The sequence below is a fragment of the Calliopsis andreniformis genome, chromosome 2, assembly GCF_051401765.1.
Source record: "Calliopsis andreniformis isolate RMS-2024a chromosome 2, iyCalAndr_principal, whole genome shotgun sequence".
NCBI lineage: Eukaryota > Metazoa > Arthropoda > Insecta > Hymenoptera > Andrenidae > Calliopsis > Calliopsis andreniformis.
The window spans coordinates 15,307,589-15,327,433 of NC_135063.1; the positions used below are offsets into that span (position 1 = coordinate 15,307,589).

The following is a 19,845-nucleotide window of genomic DNA, read 5'->3' on the forward strand; positions in this document are numbered from 1 at the left end:
TACAGTTCAGGTCTGACGACAGTAGAGCACAATCGTTTCGGCTGAAAGGAGGTCAATATCTTTTCGAAGGAATCCAATTCCAATGTGTCACGAGTACATGTCTCGCAAGGACATGGATTATTCTCTGTCGCAAGGATCTCCCAGAGCTTGTCTCACCTGAGCGAGTCGCGAGCGCTGCGACTCACTCACGAGGCGCAAAACGACACGACTTTTTTCTTCCTTAAAGATTCCTCCCCCCAATTTAGTAGCGAGTCGACTCTTCAAGACTTAAAGTGCACTCGTATCAAGGACACATTCGGATGTCTCATATGCGACACCTTTCCTTCGGCATTTGTGTTTAATCTCATGCACGAGGAATTACTAAGCAATGACCAAATTCAAAAATTCAAAAATTCAAAAATTCAAAAATTCAAAAATTCAAATATTCAAAAATTCAAAAATTCAAAAATTCAAAAATTCAAAAATTCAAAAATTCAAAAATTCAAATATTTATGTACTCATATTGAAAATTTCCAAACGACTTCCTTCAAAAACCATCAATCACCCGATCTATCACAAACACATCCTCCTCATACAAATTGAAGAACCTCAAGCAGCACAGCACGCACATCTCCTGGCTGCACACAAACAGAAAACCCCATCCGCAAGATCCATCGTTTGAAAACAGAGCTGCCTAAGATTCTCCCATACGATGCTCCGAAACAATAAAGGTTAAAGACATTCGGAGGCAGTCGTAAGGCTCGCAAGCCTGACGCATCTTCAAGGTAGAGCCTCGTCCTCCTCCGAGCAGAGGAGGGCCGATTCTCGAAGGCGATTTTCGCGAACCAGATCGAACTGGATCGAATAAACCAGGAGCGGGCCGGTGAGGTGAAACGATCCAGGAACCTGGCGCGCGATAAACGAACCGTGCACTGACCCGCTTTTCGCCGCAGACATCCTTGTTTCATAATATCCACCGCTGAACGACGGTTAGGGGCCGACGTTGTAACCCGGGAGAGATGCATCTTCGTGCATTAGTCAACGTGTGTTTCCCCGGTTTGCTGCTCGAGCAGCAACACGCTGGAGAGGCGACTCAGGACGCGAGGCCTCTTGCGCAACGCGACGCTCGCAGCTCTAGCCGCGGAGCCAGAGGAGAGGACGCGTTCCTGCCATTCCAAAGGATCGGTCCCTAATGATTGCGAACACGCCATGTGTGTTCATGACGCGCGTAATTCTTCGCGTATGTGCCGCTGGAAATAACGGCTGGGGCAACCCTGTGCACTGCTCTATGCAGCGTGTCCGAGAATGGCTGTTAGACATTCTCAGGGACGATTCTGCGCGGTGAAATTCAACGAAAATGTGTTTCAGGCTCTGTTTCGGGGTTGCTAATTGATTAGTAGGCGACTGAAATTTTAGTAAAGGTGTCTGGCTTGAGGGTTATTCTACTTATCAAGTACGAAAGATATGTCTGGCTTAGAAAAATCAGTAGAATAAGCTTCGAGTCACAGGATACTAAGTAGGATAAGCACCGAGTCAGACAGAAGAAAGGAACGACAATAACCCTCGGGTCAGACCCAAAAAGTAAGTAGAATATGCTTGAATCCAGACACAGAAAAATAAATAGAATAAGCCCATGGTCAGACCCATTTCACACCTTTTGCCATCTCTCGAGTCAAGAAAAAAGAACCTACATTGGTTCGCTTCTGAGTTTTCGACTGGCCATCGATGCCATGCTCCCATCTTCACTAGAATCGCTGTATCTCGCCGTCGACTATACTTTCGAGAGTTTTCTTGCGCCTCCATCGATCCCCATCCCCGGCGCTTGTCACATTCCTGGGAACCAGCCACTGATTACTCCTAATTAGTCAAGTAACGAGCGACGCTGCGAGCGTTTGGGGAGCATTGCGACAACCCCGATGCATGAATTTGTTTCTTTCTCTTTTTTGTGGGAGATGTTTCCTCTTGTCTGAGTGAGTCAGCGGGTGACGTCAGGGTCGTTAATTGGGGGGATTGTTTTAGTGGTGAGGTGGTAATAGGGTATTATGGGAGTGCTTTGTTTCAGCTGGGGTTTAAGCTTGATTGAAGGGCGAGCGATGTTAACCCTCGGTTATTGACATGGAGAGTTGACAGAGTAAGTATGATGTATCTTCTAGCGTCGACTTCACTGGAATTTGTTCTTTTTTGTAAGTGGAGATGTCTGGGATATGCAGGCGTTTCTTTAATTAAGTTTCTTAATTAAAAGTCATGGTAAATCTGAGATTTATCTTCTCGCCAGAAGATATTTCACGTAATACTCCATGTAATTCAGAATCGACTTCATTATACTTCAATGTATATTGTGGTTCAGAACTTCAGCTTGCAACAGAATCTAGTCAACGTAGTAACTCAGCCTGTTCCACGCTTTACACTCCAAAGAAATTGCACAAACTGTTACCATCCATTCATCTCCACCGTATTTACTTATTTCCTTCGCCTTTTGTTTTATGTATCAGGCCACATGAATATTCAATTAAATCGTGATCTTGTTTCTTGAAGCCCCCGATCCAGGGTGATAAGACAGACGTTCTAACGAGTACTCTTGTTCTAGGCTGAATACTTGCTCGCAGATACGAAACAGCTTCATTCCCTTGAAAACGTATCCCTCCGTAGATCATTGTCTTTGTAACGAAGCCGCACAGTCTCTTGGGCAACAGTTCAAGTCTGCTACCGAGCTACGTATATTTCTGACATTTAAAACGATTTCGTCGTCGACTGCGAAGAAGATCCACGTCAATTTTTATTCTTCAAATTTCGTTTCAGCCTGTTCCTCGACCTCGCAAATTTCCAAGTTTTATATTTTTGCTTTCACTTTGTAGGGACCTTTACTCTCGACTGAAATTAAATATGCTCTTAGCCTTCACACTAATTACTAAATATGAATTTTAAACATCGGAAGCCTTCACTTGTGACCCAGTAATCTTGGTGATTTAAGATAAGATGTAATTGTCTTAACTCGGCGTGCTTTTGAGAATTTTAATATTATGGAAATCATGTGCCAGGAGAAGGATACTGCTGATGAATCATTAGATGATGATACTTGGTATGTGGACCACTGTTCCAGGTCTACTTTTCTAATTTCCTTGGTGTACACTACGGAAGCTAAACCTTTAATCGTTCTGCCATAAGAATAACAGCATTGAATGAGCGACATAATTACAGAATTCTAATGTAACTGCTCTAATTTTACATACAGGGTCACCCATTTCTCGATGCATACCCACAACCTTGTACACGAAAGTCAGCTCTGGATTATGAGATTCTCAGACTAGAAGCGCAGGTGTTTCTATCGATAATTAGAATTCCATATATAAAATCGTCGGATCAGGGTAAATGAGAATAATTATAATCGACAAAATTAGTAAGTAGCCTCAAGTCATTCACAAAAGGATCACTCTACCTCTGAACACGATTCCTTTTCTCAAAAACAGGAGATAAATCCTTCAGAACATACAGACAATTTAATAAATAAATTATTCAATACACGATTTATTTCCCCCAGATAAAAGCAACTCGTCTAGATCAACCAGTAGGTAAAAAAGCAGTCAGCGATCAAGAAATGAACCAGTTCTTCTCGTTCAAAAAATAATTTCTAAATATCTGACCCTGAAACTCAGATGATCCACGAACCAAACCGAACGTCATTTTGGACTCGAAGAATTTATCACTATCAGGTCGGGCCTGTTCTTGCGAAATTGACCGCCACGAGAAAAGAAAAAAGGTTGGATGGACTAGAAGGTACGTGCGTCGGTTTGGTAAAACCCTTGCAGACTTGCATTCCAGGCACAGAAACACCGAATACGCGCGTATTTGTTGCTCGCGTGTTATCCAGCCTCGTTTACACGCGTATCACGAATTCCCTTTAAATATAAACGTTCGGCCATTGTAGGAGAAAGTAAACGCTGCAACGATTATAGTTTACGGGTTAGAAAAGAAGCCGACAACTCTGCAGCACTGCGTTTCAGAGGGAAAACGACTTGGAGCAACGACTGTCGTTTCAAACGAGGAGATTTATTAGTTAGAAGCAGCTGAGTTTGGATCTAGCGCTATGAATCAGAAAGCAAAATCGGAGGCACAATATTGTCTATTGGCTGATCAGTTGTCTGGCTCTCATAAGTAAGGATGACTAATTGGAAACTGTTCAATAGAAACTTTCTGATGAAAGACGAAGTTTGACGGAATGCAGGGACTCAACAAAATTTTTTTTGGAAACGCCGTTTACAGGAGCATAAAGCTTGATCCTTCCCTTCAATTTAAAAAAAAGATCAGGTCGCTGCGATTTTTTTTCACAAAGTTACAGCACCTTAAAGTAACCCTTGCATTTTGACACTATATCGGATAGTGCCTTATACATAGCAAAAATGCAAGGGTTACTTTGAAGTGCTGTAACTTTGTCAAAAAAAATCGCAACGACCTGATCTTTTTTTTAAATTGAAGGGGAAGGATTAAGCTTTATACCACTGTAAACGGCATTTCCCAAAAAAATTTTAGCGAGTCTCTGCGTTTCGTCAAATTTCACAATTTTTAATATGATAAATTGCATAGTTTGGCAAAATACAGCAACTCGTTACAATTTTTTCCACTGATACGATTGACAGTAGCATAAAGCTGGAACCTTCCCCTTCAATTTAAAAAAAAGATCAGGTCGCTACGATTTTTTTTCGCAAAGTTACAGAACTTTAAAGCAACCCTTGCATTTTTAAAGCATTTCAGCTAGTGCCAATAAATAACGAAAACGCAAGGGTTACTTTAAAGTCTTGTAACTTTGTGAAAAAAAAACGCAGCGACTTCATCTTTTTTTTAGATTGTAGGGGAAGGTTTCAACTTTATGCTACTGCAAGCTGCATCCCCAAAAAAAATTTTGGCAAGTCCCTACATCCCATCAAACTTTACGCTTTTCAATATGACAAACTGCAAACTTTGACAAAATGCAGCGACTCACTACAATTTTTTCCGGAGATACTATTAACAGTAGCATAAAGTTGGAACCTTCCCCTACAGTCTAAAAAAAAGATGAGGTCGCTGCGATTTTTTTTCGCGAAGTTACAGCACTTCAAACTAACCCTTGCATTTTTAGCGTATTTCGCGTTGGTCCAATACATAGAAAAAATGCAAGGGTTGCTTTAAAGTCCTGTAACTTTGCGAAAAAAAATCGCAGCGACCTGATCTTTTTTTTAAATTGAAGGGGAAGGATCAAGCTTTGTGCTCCTATGAACGGCATTTCCTCAAAAAATTTTACCAAGTCCGTACATCACGTCAAACTTTGCAATTTTTAATATACGTAAATTCATCATATCATATTTTTTGAGCAGATTATTTATGCTTGTTTTAAATATAAAAAATTAGAGATCCATCGGGTGTCTTAACACTACAATTTTTAAACATTCAAAAAATGAAATTAATCACTTTGACCATACCTGTATTCAAAATCGAAAAAAAAAATGATTAACATTCTTTGAACCTTGGCGGGAAAAACTGTTGAAGTTCATGGACAAATAGAGTTCCTCTACGTCAACGTAATCATCTGACCATCAATCATGCATGAATTACATAAAAAATAATTACGTAAACCGAGCGTCATCAGAAATACGTTTCACCAGGATCTGAAGTGACTTAACCGATGCAAATCCGCAAGATAAGTAACTGCATTTCAGCAATCTGTGTAAACAAAGTATTACGAAGGGCCAAAAGTATGAGCTCACCTTCGACGGAATAAACTGTGATTTGCATCACTTCGTGGAAAAAAGATGAAGACGAAGCTGAAACTTCGTCATTACGTTCGCACTGCTATCGGGTTTTTCCTTTTCCCCTTGGTGGATCTTCCCATTGCTACTCTTATCTTCCCAGAGAGAACGATTATGTTCTCCATGGTATTGTCGTGCTTCCTTCGGTCGAGGAGAATAATACAGATCCGGTTCCGCGTGTAGAACACGTGAGTCGATTCTACGCCTGCATAATTTATTACGAAAACAGCAAAACATCGGTGCAACGGAGCGAAATACGCGTCTTGGTCGAGTGCACACGTAATGAAGAAGAACGCCTGAGAGATCATTAGCGATCATTTTTCGTTTACAGTCGTCTAGAGTCCACGCTGATTATTCTGGGTGATCGAGGGCGTGACAATAGAAATTTTTTCGTGTAAAAGTCTTTGGATAGTTTTAAAAGGACCTAGCTGATTGAATCGTTGAGGAACAGTACAAGTCCAAAAGCCTCATTCTCATATAGTATAAGCCACTTCAAATATCTACTAAAAATGTTACGAGTGGTAAAAATGGTTATATTAATAAATTAATTAAAGATATTCGTGCATACTCGAGAGTCGCTTTAATCAGACGATCATTTCGGAAAGGTTACAAACATAAAATCGTCGATTTGAAATTCAACAAATCGGCGATCTCAAAATGTATGAAAGTAAAACCGAATTCGACTCTCTCCAACTTTCTCGATAGGCTCCTTTCATAGTGGACGATACACCTTCATTAAAATAATTTTATCGGAAATCCCGATGCCTCTGGAGAGACCAAAGATCACATCGTTCGCATACTTCGCTTGAACAGTACGCCCAAAGGACAAACACAGCTGCTTTGGACAACTAGAGAGGTCGCATTAGCAATGATATTACCAACCTAATATTATGTACCAACAACTAATTTCATTTTCTAAAGGATATTTATTACTGGAGTCCTGACATCGCTCCACACGCTGGTATAATCTCAATTTTTAGAATTCTAATGTTATTACGTTATAGAAAACAACGTGTTCTCGTAATTGGAGTCGCGTAAAGTTTCAGAAACAGCAAATTTCGAAATGCACTCAACAGATGTGTGTTAAAAGAAAAGATGTAAACTTTAAATACTCTCTAAATGGGTCCTAAAATCAATTCCTGCTACATGAACCATAAAACTTGATATCTTTAACTATAAAAAAATAAAAAGACATCAATTTTTGAACCCAAAGTTCAAGATGAAATAACTTTTAAATTATTCAGAAATATAAATATAAAAGTAAAATATAATTCAGATAAAATGTGCTATAGAAATACCCCGAAAAAAAGAGTTAAGCTAAACTGAAGACGAGATGGCAAGTTTAGAAAAGGCTGTAGCAAAAATACCGAGAGTCCAGGCTCGCGTGCCGTAAGGATATTTTAATTGAATGCCCGTATCGTGGATTACACAGTCTCTATGTGATAGACCCGTGCCACGCGAACACACCGAGAGATAAATCGCGTTTGTATGCGCGCGCGTTCCACCAGGCTGCGATCACGCGCCCAATTGTGCAATCCCTCTTCTTCTCTTTGTTCCCTCCTCGCCTACTTGCTCCATCTCCTCGACGTCTCCTTCGTCAACAGCGATCTCCCGTTCGTCGCTATGACGAGCCTCGAATATATCGATACAGCCACGCATGTACCGTTATTTAACCGCGCGAAGAGCGGTTTACGCGTCGATCGTCGATCGCCACGCGACATCGGCGACATTACGTCACAGGCGTGCTTGAAAATTGAACGTTATATAAAACCACATCAGCCGTGTAATGCCTCCTATTACGATAATTACAATTTTGTGTCAATGCTGCAACCGACGCGCAGACTCGTAGTCACGAGCCGTTTTCATCATCGTCGCTCGAAAGCGGCGAGTCGTTGAATCGAATTACCGAGCGATGCCTGGCCGAGGATAAATTTCGCTGTTCTACAGCTGGCGATCGGCTAGCCTCGAGACGCTTCCAACTGATTATTTTTTTGTGTAGCAAAAAATTCTGCACGTAATTATCAAGGTAATTTAAATTCAATTTTTTCTTTCATTTCAATGCCAAGATAAAATTCTATCCTAGTTTCTGTATTCCATTTCTGATTACTGTATTCCACTTTTATATTTAAGCTTCTAGATTATTTAAAAATTATTTTATCCTGATAGCTGGGTTCAAAAGGGGATTTTTATGATAGATATTTACGACTACCATGGATAATTGTAAGTTTCATAATATAGGAAGTTATTGATGCATATCTACTAGTAAGATGAGTAGCGAAAATTAAGGATTCTTGCAAGATACAGAACAGATCAAAGAGGATACGATCCTGGATTAGATCTCTTGCGCAAAATCGATTGTGTAAATATGTTTCGTATAGGGAGCTTGTCGCGAGGAATCGTTCTGCATAATCGACAGGTTTGTAGTCGATTTTCTGATTTACTGAAGACAGTTTTAGAGCAATAATATAGTAGCAACCCTGTATGGTTAGTTAAAGAGTTTCAAGTCACTTTAGGACCCACGTTTATCCAAACTACATTGTTCCCTTTCAGAGATTCTACTAGTCAGTTTATGTTTGTGGCCTTGTCACAGTATTTTACCGAGAAAAGCACACAGCTTAAGAAGTTCGGCATCCTTGCGGGAAATTACTTGTCGGTTATTACCGTCTTTTCCAGAATACGTTTATGCAATCCTTTGAACGATTGCAAAACCATCATTACATCGATAGTTTGTGTACTACAACAATGCATATTGGTAATCTTCTATTATTTTGACGATTATTGACCAAGACGAACATGACTTGTTTAGTCGTTCCACGTCTTTTCTTTTAACACCTCTAATCACGGTTTAGAATCATGTATGTTTAAAACACTTCACATTTTCCATAACAATCTCACATGTCTTACATTTCTAATTTCTAATTTAAAGCTTAAAATTTTTCAAATTTTAAACTCTGAGCTTTAAATTAGAATTTTTAAATTTCCTTTAAAATTTCAATTGAATAAAATAAGACTTACAGTATGCTGCATGTTCTGGCGCCAGAAATCACCAACACAGGAACTCGACTTCATTGATATTCCAATTGCAATAAAAAATCTGTAACGCTAAAGAAATACAAATTGTAAGTAAATATATATAATTGTATAAATGAAAATATATTGTGTTAAAACAATTCTAAAACATTCATTTCATCTCAAAGCAAAACTATCGTTCGATTTACCTACTAGTATTTCTTCACTTCAGAGCTTCCTCCATCACTCAATTAACAAAAAAACATAAGCAACCGAAACACTGAAGTTATGGAAATTGAAATTAAATTAAATAATGAAGAGTTAAACGTTTGTTCTACAGAAAAAGAAATAAAAAGCAGGACATGATCTTCACGTCTGAACGGGCGCGAAAAATGTATTAGAAACGCAAATACGCAGGCGCAAGAATAATCATGTGACCTCGCGTATGCGCAGTACCAGTCACGTGATTACGTACACGCGCATTAAGAATCTCCTAACTACAGTTTAAATATTGATAAACCTTTCAAATAAATATCTTTTTTTTTATAAAACTTTTACTGTATAGTAACACAAAAGTATCTTAGCACACAAAAACCTCATAAGCTCTGAAATAATACTAAGGAAAACAGTGTAAGACTTACTTTTGCGATGAATTCTGCTCTCTGGAGACTCAAAGAGAACTGCGCGCGCAGCTTCGAGAATACCAAGAATATCTGCTTGAGTCGCCATAGTATCAAATCTCCTTCCTTTAAAATTTTCTATCACTCCCTGTTAAAAAAACACGAAATGCAATAAATATTAGTAAAATATATAAAATATTGCTTGTATTTCGCTTTAAATGATGTCTCTACTTTACTCGTATGCTTAGTATAAGGGGATTAGATGCATTAAATATTCGATTAAATAATTTAAGAAATTCTGATTACTCACATAGAAGATATTATATCATTTTCATCGCCATACAATATTCCAGACGACTGTATCAATTATAACACATTTTACAAACTCAATATTAATTAAAATAGCTAAATATCACGAGCAAAAATCAACATTACTTTTCACGAGTTCTAACAAAACGGAAGCCGGAAGTCTGAGTATCGATACGTTAAACACGGGAAACGATTCTTATGTATCGATCGTAAGTGGCGACCTTCAGGCGGTAGGTTTGGTACTATCGCGATACAGGTTATGTTAGGTTATGTTTTGAAAGCGAAGCTGTGGGATTCTGAAATAAAAAAAGAAACAAAATGAACGTTATCGGCAGACAGTGTCTTAGAATCTTCAAAAGTGATTTAACACAGCAAAATCAGTTTTGTATTCTTGGCAGAGCACTTGCATATAAAAGTGCATTCTCCCTTGACAAGTTATATCCAACAAGTAATCTTAAACTTTACACCCCAACATTTGTAAGTTTATCGTTTTTTTATCATAATCACAGAGAATTTTAATGAAATAGGTTCTACTATTGCATATCTATATTTTTTTCAGGTCCCAGAGGATCCAAATGCAAAATTCAGTGGTTACATACCATTACAAGAACTAGATATAACGTATAGCCGTAGTAGTGGTCCAGGTGGACAGCATGTAAATTGTGTAAATACTAAAGTAGATGTAAGATTCAATGTAAAGAATGCCACATGGCTAGCAGAAGATGTCAAAGAAAAAATAATAGAACAGGTTTGCAATTTCAGTTTTATAATAATCATCCTAAAGAACAAGCTTTTGTTAACATAAGATTTGTTACAGTACAAGAATAAACTAAACAAAGATGGCTGCTTAATAGTTAAATCAGAATTAACAAGGTCTCAACAACTGAATCTAGCTGATGCTCTGCAGAAATTAAGAGCAATGATAAGAGAAGTTATAAAGCCACCTGTAGAGGTATCTCCTGAGACTGAAGAAATGAAACGGAAACAGAAATTAAAAGCAGCAAGGCAAAGACTTTTTGAAAAACGACAACATTCTTATATTAAACAAAGTAGAAAACCAAATCCTGCTGACTTTTAGTGTTATATAAATATAATTAGCTCTTATACTTTTGTGGTGCAAATAGAATAGTGTACTACTAAAATAAATGAATTGTAATTCAAAAGTTACAGTGTTAGAATTTGTACTTTGATGTCAGAAATTTCAACCTAATATTTTTTTTCTTTTTTATATCTTTGAAGTTTTAAAAAACTACTTAATTGATTTATTTCAATGTTACTACGTTGAACTACACTTCTGAACTGGAATCGCGAGGAAAAGCTACTCCAAAGGTCGCTGTCTGTTTTTATGACTCAGTGAAAAACCACGTTGAATTCGTGTAACGCGTTTCCTTGGCAACGTACTGCGCGTGAATGTAAACACAACTGTGAAAGTCGGAAAAAAGTGTTTTGGTTCATTGATAACAGTGTTCGCTAAGAAAATGTCATTCCGCGACTTAAGAAGTATGTAAACAAACTAGTTTTTACGCGTGTAATAAATTTTATGACTCTGTAAACATAATAAACTTACCACCTGCTTACAGATTTTACGGAAATAATGCGAGTACTTGGTTATCCCAGGTTAATTTCTGTTGGGAATTTTCGTACACCGATTTTTCCATTAGTTGCGGAAATTCTCATATGGCTGGTAAAAAGATTCGATCCTGATGCTGATATCCCTGATGAATATATTACTGAAGAAGGACGTATTGCGTTAATACGTGCTGTTGCTGAGTTCATGGTAATAATTGAAAGATAAATCACAGATAAATCAGCTCAAGAAAATGTTTCAACTAATCAGTGTGATCTTGTTAAATGATAACTTACTCGTTAATTTAATACAGGCTCTGAAAACAAATGTTAAGTTAAATACAAAAAAACTATATCAAGCTGATGGATATGCAGTAAAAGAATTATTAAAAATAGCTACGCTTTTATATGATGCTCAAAGTAACAGCAATAATAGTGACATTATTTCTGATGATAATTTCAGTATAGCTAATTTTGATATCTCTGATAAAATTAATGAACTAAAATCAACTAGGCAGTTAGCTAGTCAGCTGACTGTTACTGGTGCATCATTATTTGATTTGCTGGGACGTGAGGTTGACCTTCGGGAAATTCGTAATTCTAGAGTTGCTAGACAGTTTGATACATCAGAGATTGAAACAGCATTAAAAAATGTTATTGAAAACATACGTAAAGAAATTGAGGACACTAAGAGACAGATTGATAACGTTAAGGTATTATATAGCTTTCTGCTTTATATTCTAAACACTATGATAAGTGACATGGTATAATCGGTTCTCAATTCTTAAGGATACAGAACAAAACTTAGATGTAAGAATTGAAAGACGTCGGGGAGAGCTTGACAGGAATCAGAAAAGGCTACAGACATTAAAGAAAGTACGTCCAGCTTTTATGGAAGAATTTGAAAAACTTGAAGTAGAATTAAGGTCTTTATACGATGATTATTTACAAAAGTTTCGTTACCTTGCGTATCTTGAACACTTGTACGAAGATGCAGCTAAGGCAGAACAGGAAAGGTTCGAAAGGAGGTGAGTATTATAGAATTATGAAAAAGAAAATTCTATAGCAACTCTAAATCAATAATTCGTCTAATCCATAACAGACAAGAAGCAACACGAAAGCAGCTGGAAAAGATGAGAGCTGAAGATGCCAATTTCGAAAGCATGATGGAGGGAAATGATTCTATATTACCCGCAAGTCTTCAAGAACCTCCTCCTCCACTCACTGAAATAGAAAAACAGACCACAGAGAAAAGAACTCCAAGTAGTCGACTAAAATCAGGTAGGTATAATCACAATTTAATTTTAATCAATCTTAAGAAAATATGAAGATTACATCAAAAACTTACATATAAAAAAAATAGCTGGCCGTTCATCCAGAATGCAAATGTCTCAGCGTCGAATTTACGGTAGTATGTCAGGACGTCAGAGGGGAACGATACAAGAATCAAATGATAGTGCGGGTTCGCTAGATAGCGACAGTGACTTGTTGATTGACGGCGATCTCGATGATGACGATGAGGATGATGATATTTTAGATTCTGTAGGAGGACCAGAGATTGGGAATTTTGATCTAAAGGTTGGACAAGAGAAACGTGCAGTCAGCAAACTAGATCATTCGGATGAGGATTTTTAGCGTCGTTATAAAAAATAATTACAAAAACTTGAAAATATACCGTCAGTGTAATTATCCGTCTGTATACGCATATTTTTACAATAACTGTAAACAGATAATAAAAAGTAATATCATTCCTTTTCATTCCTCCTGATCTCTCACGAATTTTAACGGTGTTAAAAAATACTTAAAACATACATGTACGATATAGCTTTGATAAATAATTTAAAATTCAATTATTCATTATAATTGTACGTGTATCCCAGACTCATGAAATATATCTTCAAGGGAATCAAAATACATATTGTCGTCGTATAATATTTATTAACTTTCTCAACACGTCCAAACGGCATGTTGATGTTGTGGCTTAGCACCGATCACATGTATGTAATTTACCTATCCTACACGCTGCGTACGTAAATACACGTACACATTTGCATATACCAGACACGCACAATTCATCCATAATGACATTTCAGGACATATTCAGTCATGTACATATGTAGTTTCCCACGAGGGCAAAAGATTTTCCGACAGTTTATAAATATGAAAGACGACTGTCCTGACACAATTATCAATGAATTTCAAAAAAATGTAATAAGCTGTTCTTCCACTCATTCAATACGTGCATAAGCGCTCGTCACACAAAGCACTGATCGTACATGTCCGATATATGCACTTATAAATATATACATAAATGTGTGTGCGCGTAAAAAATGTGATCTTATGAAAGAAATAGAAACAGTTTGCCTGTATTCATTGTCATAACGCTCAGATGGGTAACTCTTATTTAGCTGACACAGTAATGCTTCCTCCGTCTTCGCGATTGTGAGCACAATTAACAATAATCTTTTCTAATGCAGCTACATTTTGATAACAATAATATCTTGGAATTACTTTCACCGAGTAATAAAAAGTGTTTTCGCGAGTATTGGTCGACAACGTGTAAAATCGTTAAAAGTGACTAACGTTAGATGAAAATAAAGGGTGAATGAGATCTCCGTTGAACCAAGCGATTTGTTCACAGCGTAACAAATTCATCGGTTACAAACTGCTAGATGTAAATGGTATTTTTTATTTTTTTAAGACATTACGCATTCTACGCGTTTGCTATAGATTGAATACTAGCTGTTCTAGATACATATTATACATACATAATCTACGACTAGGTATTGATCCTATGGATATGCGTATGTTTTGTTTATACGTTGTGCGAATTTAGAAGGTGTGTTTAAAAGAATGTATTAACAAGACAACAATGTAATATCAAATCTCATGTTATAGCCTGCAATGTAGACCAAAGTGGAAGTAGGCCCTGCTTCATCATCTCTACATATCGTACATGTATTTCAAAAGTAACAGAACTTAAAAAACTACATTTTTCATAGTTTTCTGAGTTCTATCACCTTCGAAACACATCTGCGATATCGTAGTCAGTTTCACATAAAATGATTCGCATTGATATTTAGACATCATAGTGTTCCTTAAATTATCTTTCTTATTTACTTATTACAGGGCCAATCGATTACTGGTTATCATGCGTTCAAGCACTTACTTCAGCTGAGAAAAATAGAAAATTTAATCATCTTTAATCCACATAGTTTCTTATACACCTTAATGATATACATTAGACTGTCCAGATAGCGGCTATATAGTGTACAAAGAAATCGACTTGTAAAAGTCCGTCGATTATTTAAAAGATCTTTAAAACACCTTATACAAATTATAAAAATAAATGTTATATTTCACAACAATTCAAATGAATGCTTTAATTCATTAAATACTAATTCATTCATTCATCTAATAACAAAAGGGAATAACAATCTCACAAAATACCACGGTGTCTAAACATTAAAACGAATCATTACACAATCAGCATCGTTAAAGGGAACCAAATGTTAAGTAAAATACACGTATAAAATCGTGAAAGAAGCACCATAGCGTAAGAGATGCAGGATCGACCCGGAAAGTGTTCTAGTACCTTCCTGGACGGTCATGAATCCTCCTCACGTAGAAAAATATTATTCGTCAGCTTTCCAATGAGCGTCGCGTGCCTCAACGACAGCTTCCCCGCTGTCCTCGTCGACAGGCATGGGTTCCCCATTTCCAGAGAACAAGATTCACCAAGCGTGGACCGCAAAAGGTAGAAAAAACGTGTCACGGGTAGCCTTAACAATAAATCTCCGCCGCGGCGGAATTTCTCGCGGAAACAGATTCCATTCGAGAAACTATGCCCCACCGTAGTTGTAGAAATAGGTTCTCGCTACCTTGGGCGTACCGGTGAAGTTACCAATATCCCACACAATATCAACGATGGTCTTTTGCTACCTGATCGACTTCAGCGCAACGTTCGTTTTTATCCGCGGCGTCATCGCTGGTATCGGATCCAATTTTGGCAACAAACATTCGGTACTTAGATCCGCCCAGGTCTTGCCAACGTTGTCAGCCAATCTGCCCTTATACTTATAGGCCGTTCTATCGACCACCGATTGAGTCTTTATACAATCGTCGCCGCCGAATTCGCAGACCCTGTAATGGTGCAGAATCGCGGCATCTGAGGGGACGTTCAGTGTCCCGTGCCCTGGAATGAACTCCCAAACGAAGTGATTGCCAGCCTCCACAACATCCTGAGGCTTGCAAACGTATTTTGAGCGCTGTTTGTGCGGGTGCAGTTTCGTCCTACGTCTCGTTTTCCTTAATGTAATTAAACCGGCTTCGATGGGCGTCCGGCTCATCGTTGTGAACGGATCGTCGGCCCACTGGAGGTAAAAGAACGCGTTTTGAAAGGAGTATGCTCCGTGGGATTTGGTATTTATACGACTGCTCATCCACCTGGAAAACATTGAATAATGTCAGTACAAATGGATCGAAGCTTCGTGGGTGGATATACTCATTGAATTACTCTCGAAGCTTGATTACTTTGCGAAAGAAAGAGAAGAGGGTTTTCAACAAAATTTTCTTCAAGTTTGATCGACTGTCACGAACTGAAACAATTTTTTTCGGGACTAGTTTTACAGTAGATTTTAAGTTTGAAGCCTCCTCTTTCGATTGAGACCTTAGCGAGTGCTCTGCGATTTTTTTTCGCTGAGTTATCGCGCCCTGAATGAAAAGTGACACTTTGGCGTCAGAATGAGGCGATGACCCAGAGACCCACAAAATTGCCAATCTTTGAGCTTCCGTAACTTTGCGAAAAAAAATCGTACGGAAGTGAGCCTGGTCTCATTTTAAAGGGCAAAGCCTCTACTTTCTCATCCCTGAATTGAATTTTCTCAGAAAAATTTTCTCATTCGGCTACAAACCGTGAAAGAGAAGATGGCTTTTTTCCTCTAAAAATTTGTCTAATTAGAGTCTTTCCAAAACCTAGGTGCCACAGTAGATGCTACAAGAGCTACACGCGGCTCGTGAGTCACACTTTAACTATCGATGCTTTAGTATATCCATTAAACATACTCCCTTCCTCCTTTAATCCAACTGTGAAAGAGATACCGCGTCTCCAACACCAAGGTAGTAATTAAACACCCACTAGGCGACGCTGTTGCGTGTCACAACATATTAGAGACTCTGCTCACCTTATGAGATCAATTATCGTGTCATTGTGCCTCGGTATAATGAACTCGTCAAGGTCCACCAACGCCACGTACTGGTATTTGTACATAGATCGATAAAGGCAATCGTTAAGGGCGGCGAACAAGCCTTCCGTACGAATGTCTCGCTGGGAAATCATGTCCAAATGATGCCAAGGTAAGACAGTAACGAGACCTTTGGCCTCGTAGTACTTGAGAGCGCATCCGGCCTCCGCGCCAACCGTGTCATTGTAAAGCGTCACATGGCTAGCGCCGAGCAGCCTGTGCAGCTCGATAAACTCTACAAGCTGTAGCACCTGCAACATTTTCGTTCGGTTAACACAGTGAAGAACACGCTCGAGAAACAACCACGTTTTCGCTTTCAATCCACGCTCGTTCCAATGCTTTCCCTTATCGACTCGACACTAGAACTTATCGTGACCCGACACCATCAACCCTCAACCCTTTGCTTCCTTATCGGGAGCAATTATATCTACGACTAAATAAATAAGATTGCTGGGGAGAGTGAGAAAGCAAGACTGCAGTGGCTTTGTTCGATCAATTGAAGTGCTCTGGCAACAAGGACATAAGCTATAGTGGGCTTATTGTATTGAAAGAATCAACTTCAAAGGATTTGCTTTTTAAGCCAGTAAATTTTTGCTGTATAACACGTTTTGGCACTATTAAACTGAGAATATTTCTTTTTTAGCATATTATAAAAATGTATTATTGGTAAAAAAGGGTGGCTAATTTTCACTATTTTTGTAACATATTTTGCACCCATCTTGGAACATAATTCAATTTCCATGTACTATAGGTATCTCGACTTTTCTTAAACTGTGGCTTACGTCCTAATCGCCTGAAACGCTTCAATTATTCAAGACTTGAAGCGAAGCAATCGCGAGCAGGGCAAACGTGGCTTGCTTCCATTCTATAGTGTCTCACATCAAAGCTTGGAAAGGTCTTTGAAACGTACTCTGTTATAATCGTAATGCAGGGGTTTCACGCAAATGGCCAACAACTCTTTGTCCTTCGACCTACTCTCTGGTCGGTTCTGAACGAGGATCCGATTCGTTGGGGCTGCCTTCAGCCTAGCCACGACACTCACTGTTTCCGGCACCTTGTCGGACGTGGGTGACTCCTTTGGTAATGGGCAAATCACGAAGCATGCACTGTACTTCAGGTTCCAGTTCTCCCTGATTACCTATCGGCACGATAATCATCATTGTTGGCTTGATTAAAAATGCACGCTGCAGTTTGCTGTTACGTGGCGACCCTTTTTTAGAACAAAATGTTCTGTGAGTGGAGAATGTATGGAGGAATTGTGTGCAATATACGTGTGTTCATATTTTCCTGTGAAAATATGTGACAATAATTATGAGAGTGGTCTATGTTAAAACTCCGAAAAAATTGAATTCATCACAGTTTTATATTTTTTACTTAGACCACTTTTATAATTACCAGCGTAATTAAATATCAGAAAAATTCATTTCCCTTAAAAAATTGCCAGAGTTTATAGTTTTTTCTGTTAAAGGAACATATTCAGAATAAGTCTATTATTCTCAATAAAAGATACATCAATTTTCCTTCGTCCCTATATTTTCTCACACAGCACATTCAATAGCTTCAAACAATATTTTGAAAAACATTACTGCGTTCAATAAAACTTCGTGCACGTATTGCCATCAAAACAAAACATTTCTAGAATGTCCAGGGACATTCTCCCCAAAAGTAAAATAAAACCGTACGCAGTGTGTAAGCGCAGCAGGAAAATATGTTGCCTCCAATTTACCCAACACAAAGGGTTAAATTTGTCCAAGGCAGTAAAAATAAAAAAACGAACAATGTTGTGTCGAGTAAAAAGTCAGTTCATGCGCTGAGGCACATTACGACCAAAGTTACTCTCCACTTTCCACTCGTTTTTTTTTTTTTTTTTTTTTTTTTTTTACAAAATAATTGCCCGCGTTTTAGAGGCAACACCAGCGAGGTGGCACTTTTTTTTCTCCCTTCGTTAATACACACCTTCACTTTAGCAGCCACCGTTACGGAAGCGGTAACGTTCGCCCCGTTCTCTGGTCGATACCAAAATCTGCACCAAACACGCTCTGGCCCTCTCGTCTTCGTCGCGCTTATTATGCGCACCATGCCCTGATTTTTGCCTGTTGGTGTGCCCGCGCCACCAACCCTGTCGTCGAAATATGCTGAGTATACGAAGAATTTGAATCTGGAGGGCAAGAAACAGAGGGCTAAACATTCGAGACCTTTTAATAGCCTGAATTCTTTTAATATTCTGTGTTACTAAAATGGTAGCCCCTTTGACTTAAGAATTCTTTCAATATCTTGTCTTCCTAAAATGGTGACTGCTTTGTCTTAACTCAAGAAGGATAGGACTTAGGATCCTTATTAACCAAGTCATAATTCCAGTTTTATATAAAATAGTCTTCTCCAAGAAATAAAAAAATGAATATTCGAGAAGACGTTTCAATATCCAATCTGGTGCTAAGTCAGCTACTCTAGCACCTGCTAGGTCTATAATCTGAATAACTCATAAAAGTGAGTAGAGCTACATTGTACCTACGTAAAACATTTATCCAGAACATTATACCTTGCTCTAAATAAAGTGTCACGATTAGTCACGATTTCTGGATTCATAAATTTCAATCTGTTCACAGATAAAATGTAAATGTTTCTTTCTGCGTGTATGTAGGAGGGTTTGTACCGACTAAAGGGGTCAATCGAAATTAAGTGTGAACAATTACGACCAATAAATATTCAAGAAGCCCTTATCAGTCGGTGAACACACCTGGTTTTCGTGACTGGCAACCATTCGGCGTGCGTGATTCTCAGGCTCTGATCGAGTTGTGGTAGACGAGCTTCCAAGTTGGGTGGTAAGCTTGGTAAACCTCTCGGGTCCGGTTGAACCGCGGTCTTCTGTCCCCCGTCTTCCCCACGCACCAATAATCCGATATGATCGTCGAAGCTGCCCTTCAATCCGATATAATCTTCAGCCTGTGAAAGCCAAACAGATGGTTTAATAATTCCCAATCCGTCGCAAATAACTGTCCCTCCAACAGGTAATCTAATCAGAGGTTGAAATCTCTTCTTCTGCGATTTTAATAGAAATTGTAACATTATTTTATTATACGTACAAGAATTAATTATTATATACTTCACATTAAAGGATCGCTAATTTTGGATCGAGGAATTAACAATATTTGAGCTTCTGTAACTTTGCGGAAAAAAATCGTACAGCAGTGAGCCTGGTCTCATTTTAAAGGGAAAGGTCTCTACTTTATCATCCCTGAATTGAATTTTCTGAAAAGAATTTTCTCACTCGGTTACAGACAGTGAAAGAGAAGGTTGTTTTTCGAAAAATATTTTCCGAATTCAATTGACTTTCAAGAA

The 19,845-nt window shown here is 38.3% G+C and overlaps 3 protein-coding genes and 1 long non-coding RNA gene across 4 annotated transcripts in view; 3 read left to right on the forward strand and 1 right to left on the reverse strand.

Moving 5' to 3' along the window:
- Positions 1-7,635: 7,635 nt before the first annotated feature.
- Positions 7,636-8,860, forward strand: LOC143188134 (uncharacterized). Its single transcript, XR_013003484.1, has 4 exons — positions 7,636-7,785; positions 7,998-8,175; positions 8,310-8,511; positions 8,777-8,860. It is a non-coding gene; the product is annotated as an uncharacterized LOC143188134 (long non-coding RNA).
- Positions 8,861-9,901: 1,041 nt separating this feature from the next.
- LOC143186355 (large ribosomal subunit protein mL62) lies at positions 9,902-10,775 on the forward strand. Its single transcript, XM_076390010.1, has 3 exons — positions 9,902-10,174; positions 10,257-10,445; positions 10,515-10,775. The coding sequence occupies exons 1-3, from the start codon at positions 10,016-10,018 to the stop codon at positions 10,773-10,775; spliced, it is 609 nt and encodes a 202-aa protein (XP_076246125.1). The 5' UTR covers positions 9,902-10,015.
- Positions 10,776-11,068: 293 nt separating this feature from the next.
- On the forward strand, positions 11,069-13,014 carry Cluap1 (clusterin associated protein 1). The gene is made up of 6 exons (XM_076389995.1): positions 11,069-11,197; positions 11,278-11,474; positions 11,578-11,976; positions 12,053-12,291; positions 12,366-12,544; positions 12,627-13,014. Exons 1-6 carry the CDS (start codon positions 11,176-11,178, stop codon positions 12,896-12,898), a joined length of 1,308 nt encoding a protein of 435 aa, XP_076246110.1. The 5' UTR covers positions 11,069-11,175; the 3' UTR covers positions 12,899-13,014.
- Positions 13,015-13,181: 167 nt separating this feature from the next.
- LOC143186348 (uncharacterized) overlaps positions 13,182-19,845 on the reverse strand; it is a 42,832-nt gene continuing 36,168 nt past the window's right edge. The window contains exons 4-8 of the mRNA XM_076389980.1: positions 19,244-19,449; positions 18,463-18,664; positions 17,417-17,644; positions 16,447-16,757; positions 13,182-15,709 (exon numbers count right to left, since the gene is read on the reverse strand). Coding sequence (XP_076246095.1) covers positions 15,202-15,709; positions 16,447-16,757; positions 17,417-17,644; positions 18,463-18,664; positions 19,244-19,449 — 1,455 coding nt within the window. The 3' untranslated portion in view covers positions 13,182-15,201. The remainder of the gene's footprint in view (positions 15,710-16,446; positions 16,758-17,416; positions 17,645-18,462; positions 18,665-19,243; positions 19,450-19,845) is intronic.

Coding starts and splice junctions, on each gene's coding strand:
- LOC143186355 (XM_076390010.1), top strand. CDS start 10,016: ATGAACGTTATCGGCAGACAGTGTCTTAGAATCTTCAAAAGTGATTTA. Junction 10,175..10,256: donor AACTTTACACCCCAACATTT/GTAAGTTTATCG, acceptor TATTTTTTTCAG/GTCCCAGAGGATCCAAATGC. Junction 10,446..10,514: donor AAGAAAAAATAATAGAACAG/GTTTGCAATTTC, acceptor GATTTGTTACAG/TACAAGAATAAACTAAACAA.
- Cluap1 (XM_076389995.1), top strand. CDS start 11,176: ATGTCATTCCGCGACTTAAGAA. Junction 11,977..12,052: donor GACAGATTGATAACGTTAAG/GTATTATATAGC, acceptor TCAATTCTTAAG/GATACAGAACAAAACTTAGA. Junction 12,545..12,626: donor AAGTAGTCGACTAAAATCAG/GTAGGTATAATC, acceptor TAAAAAAAATAG/CTGGCCGTTCATCCAGAATG.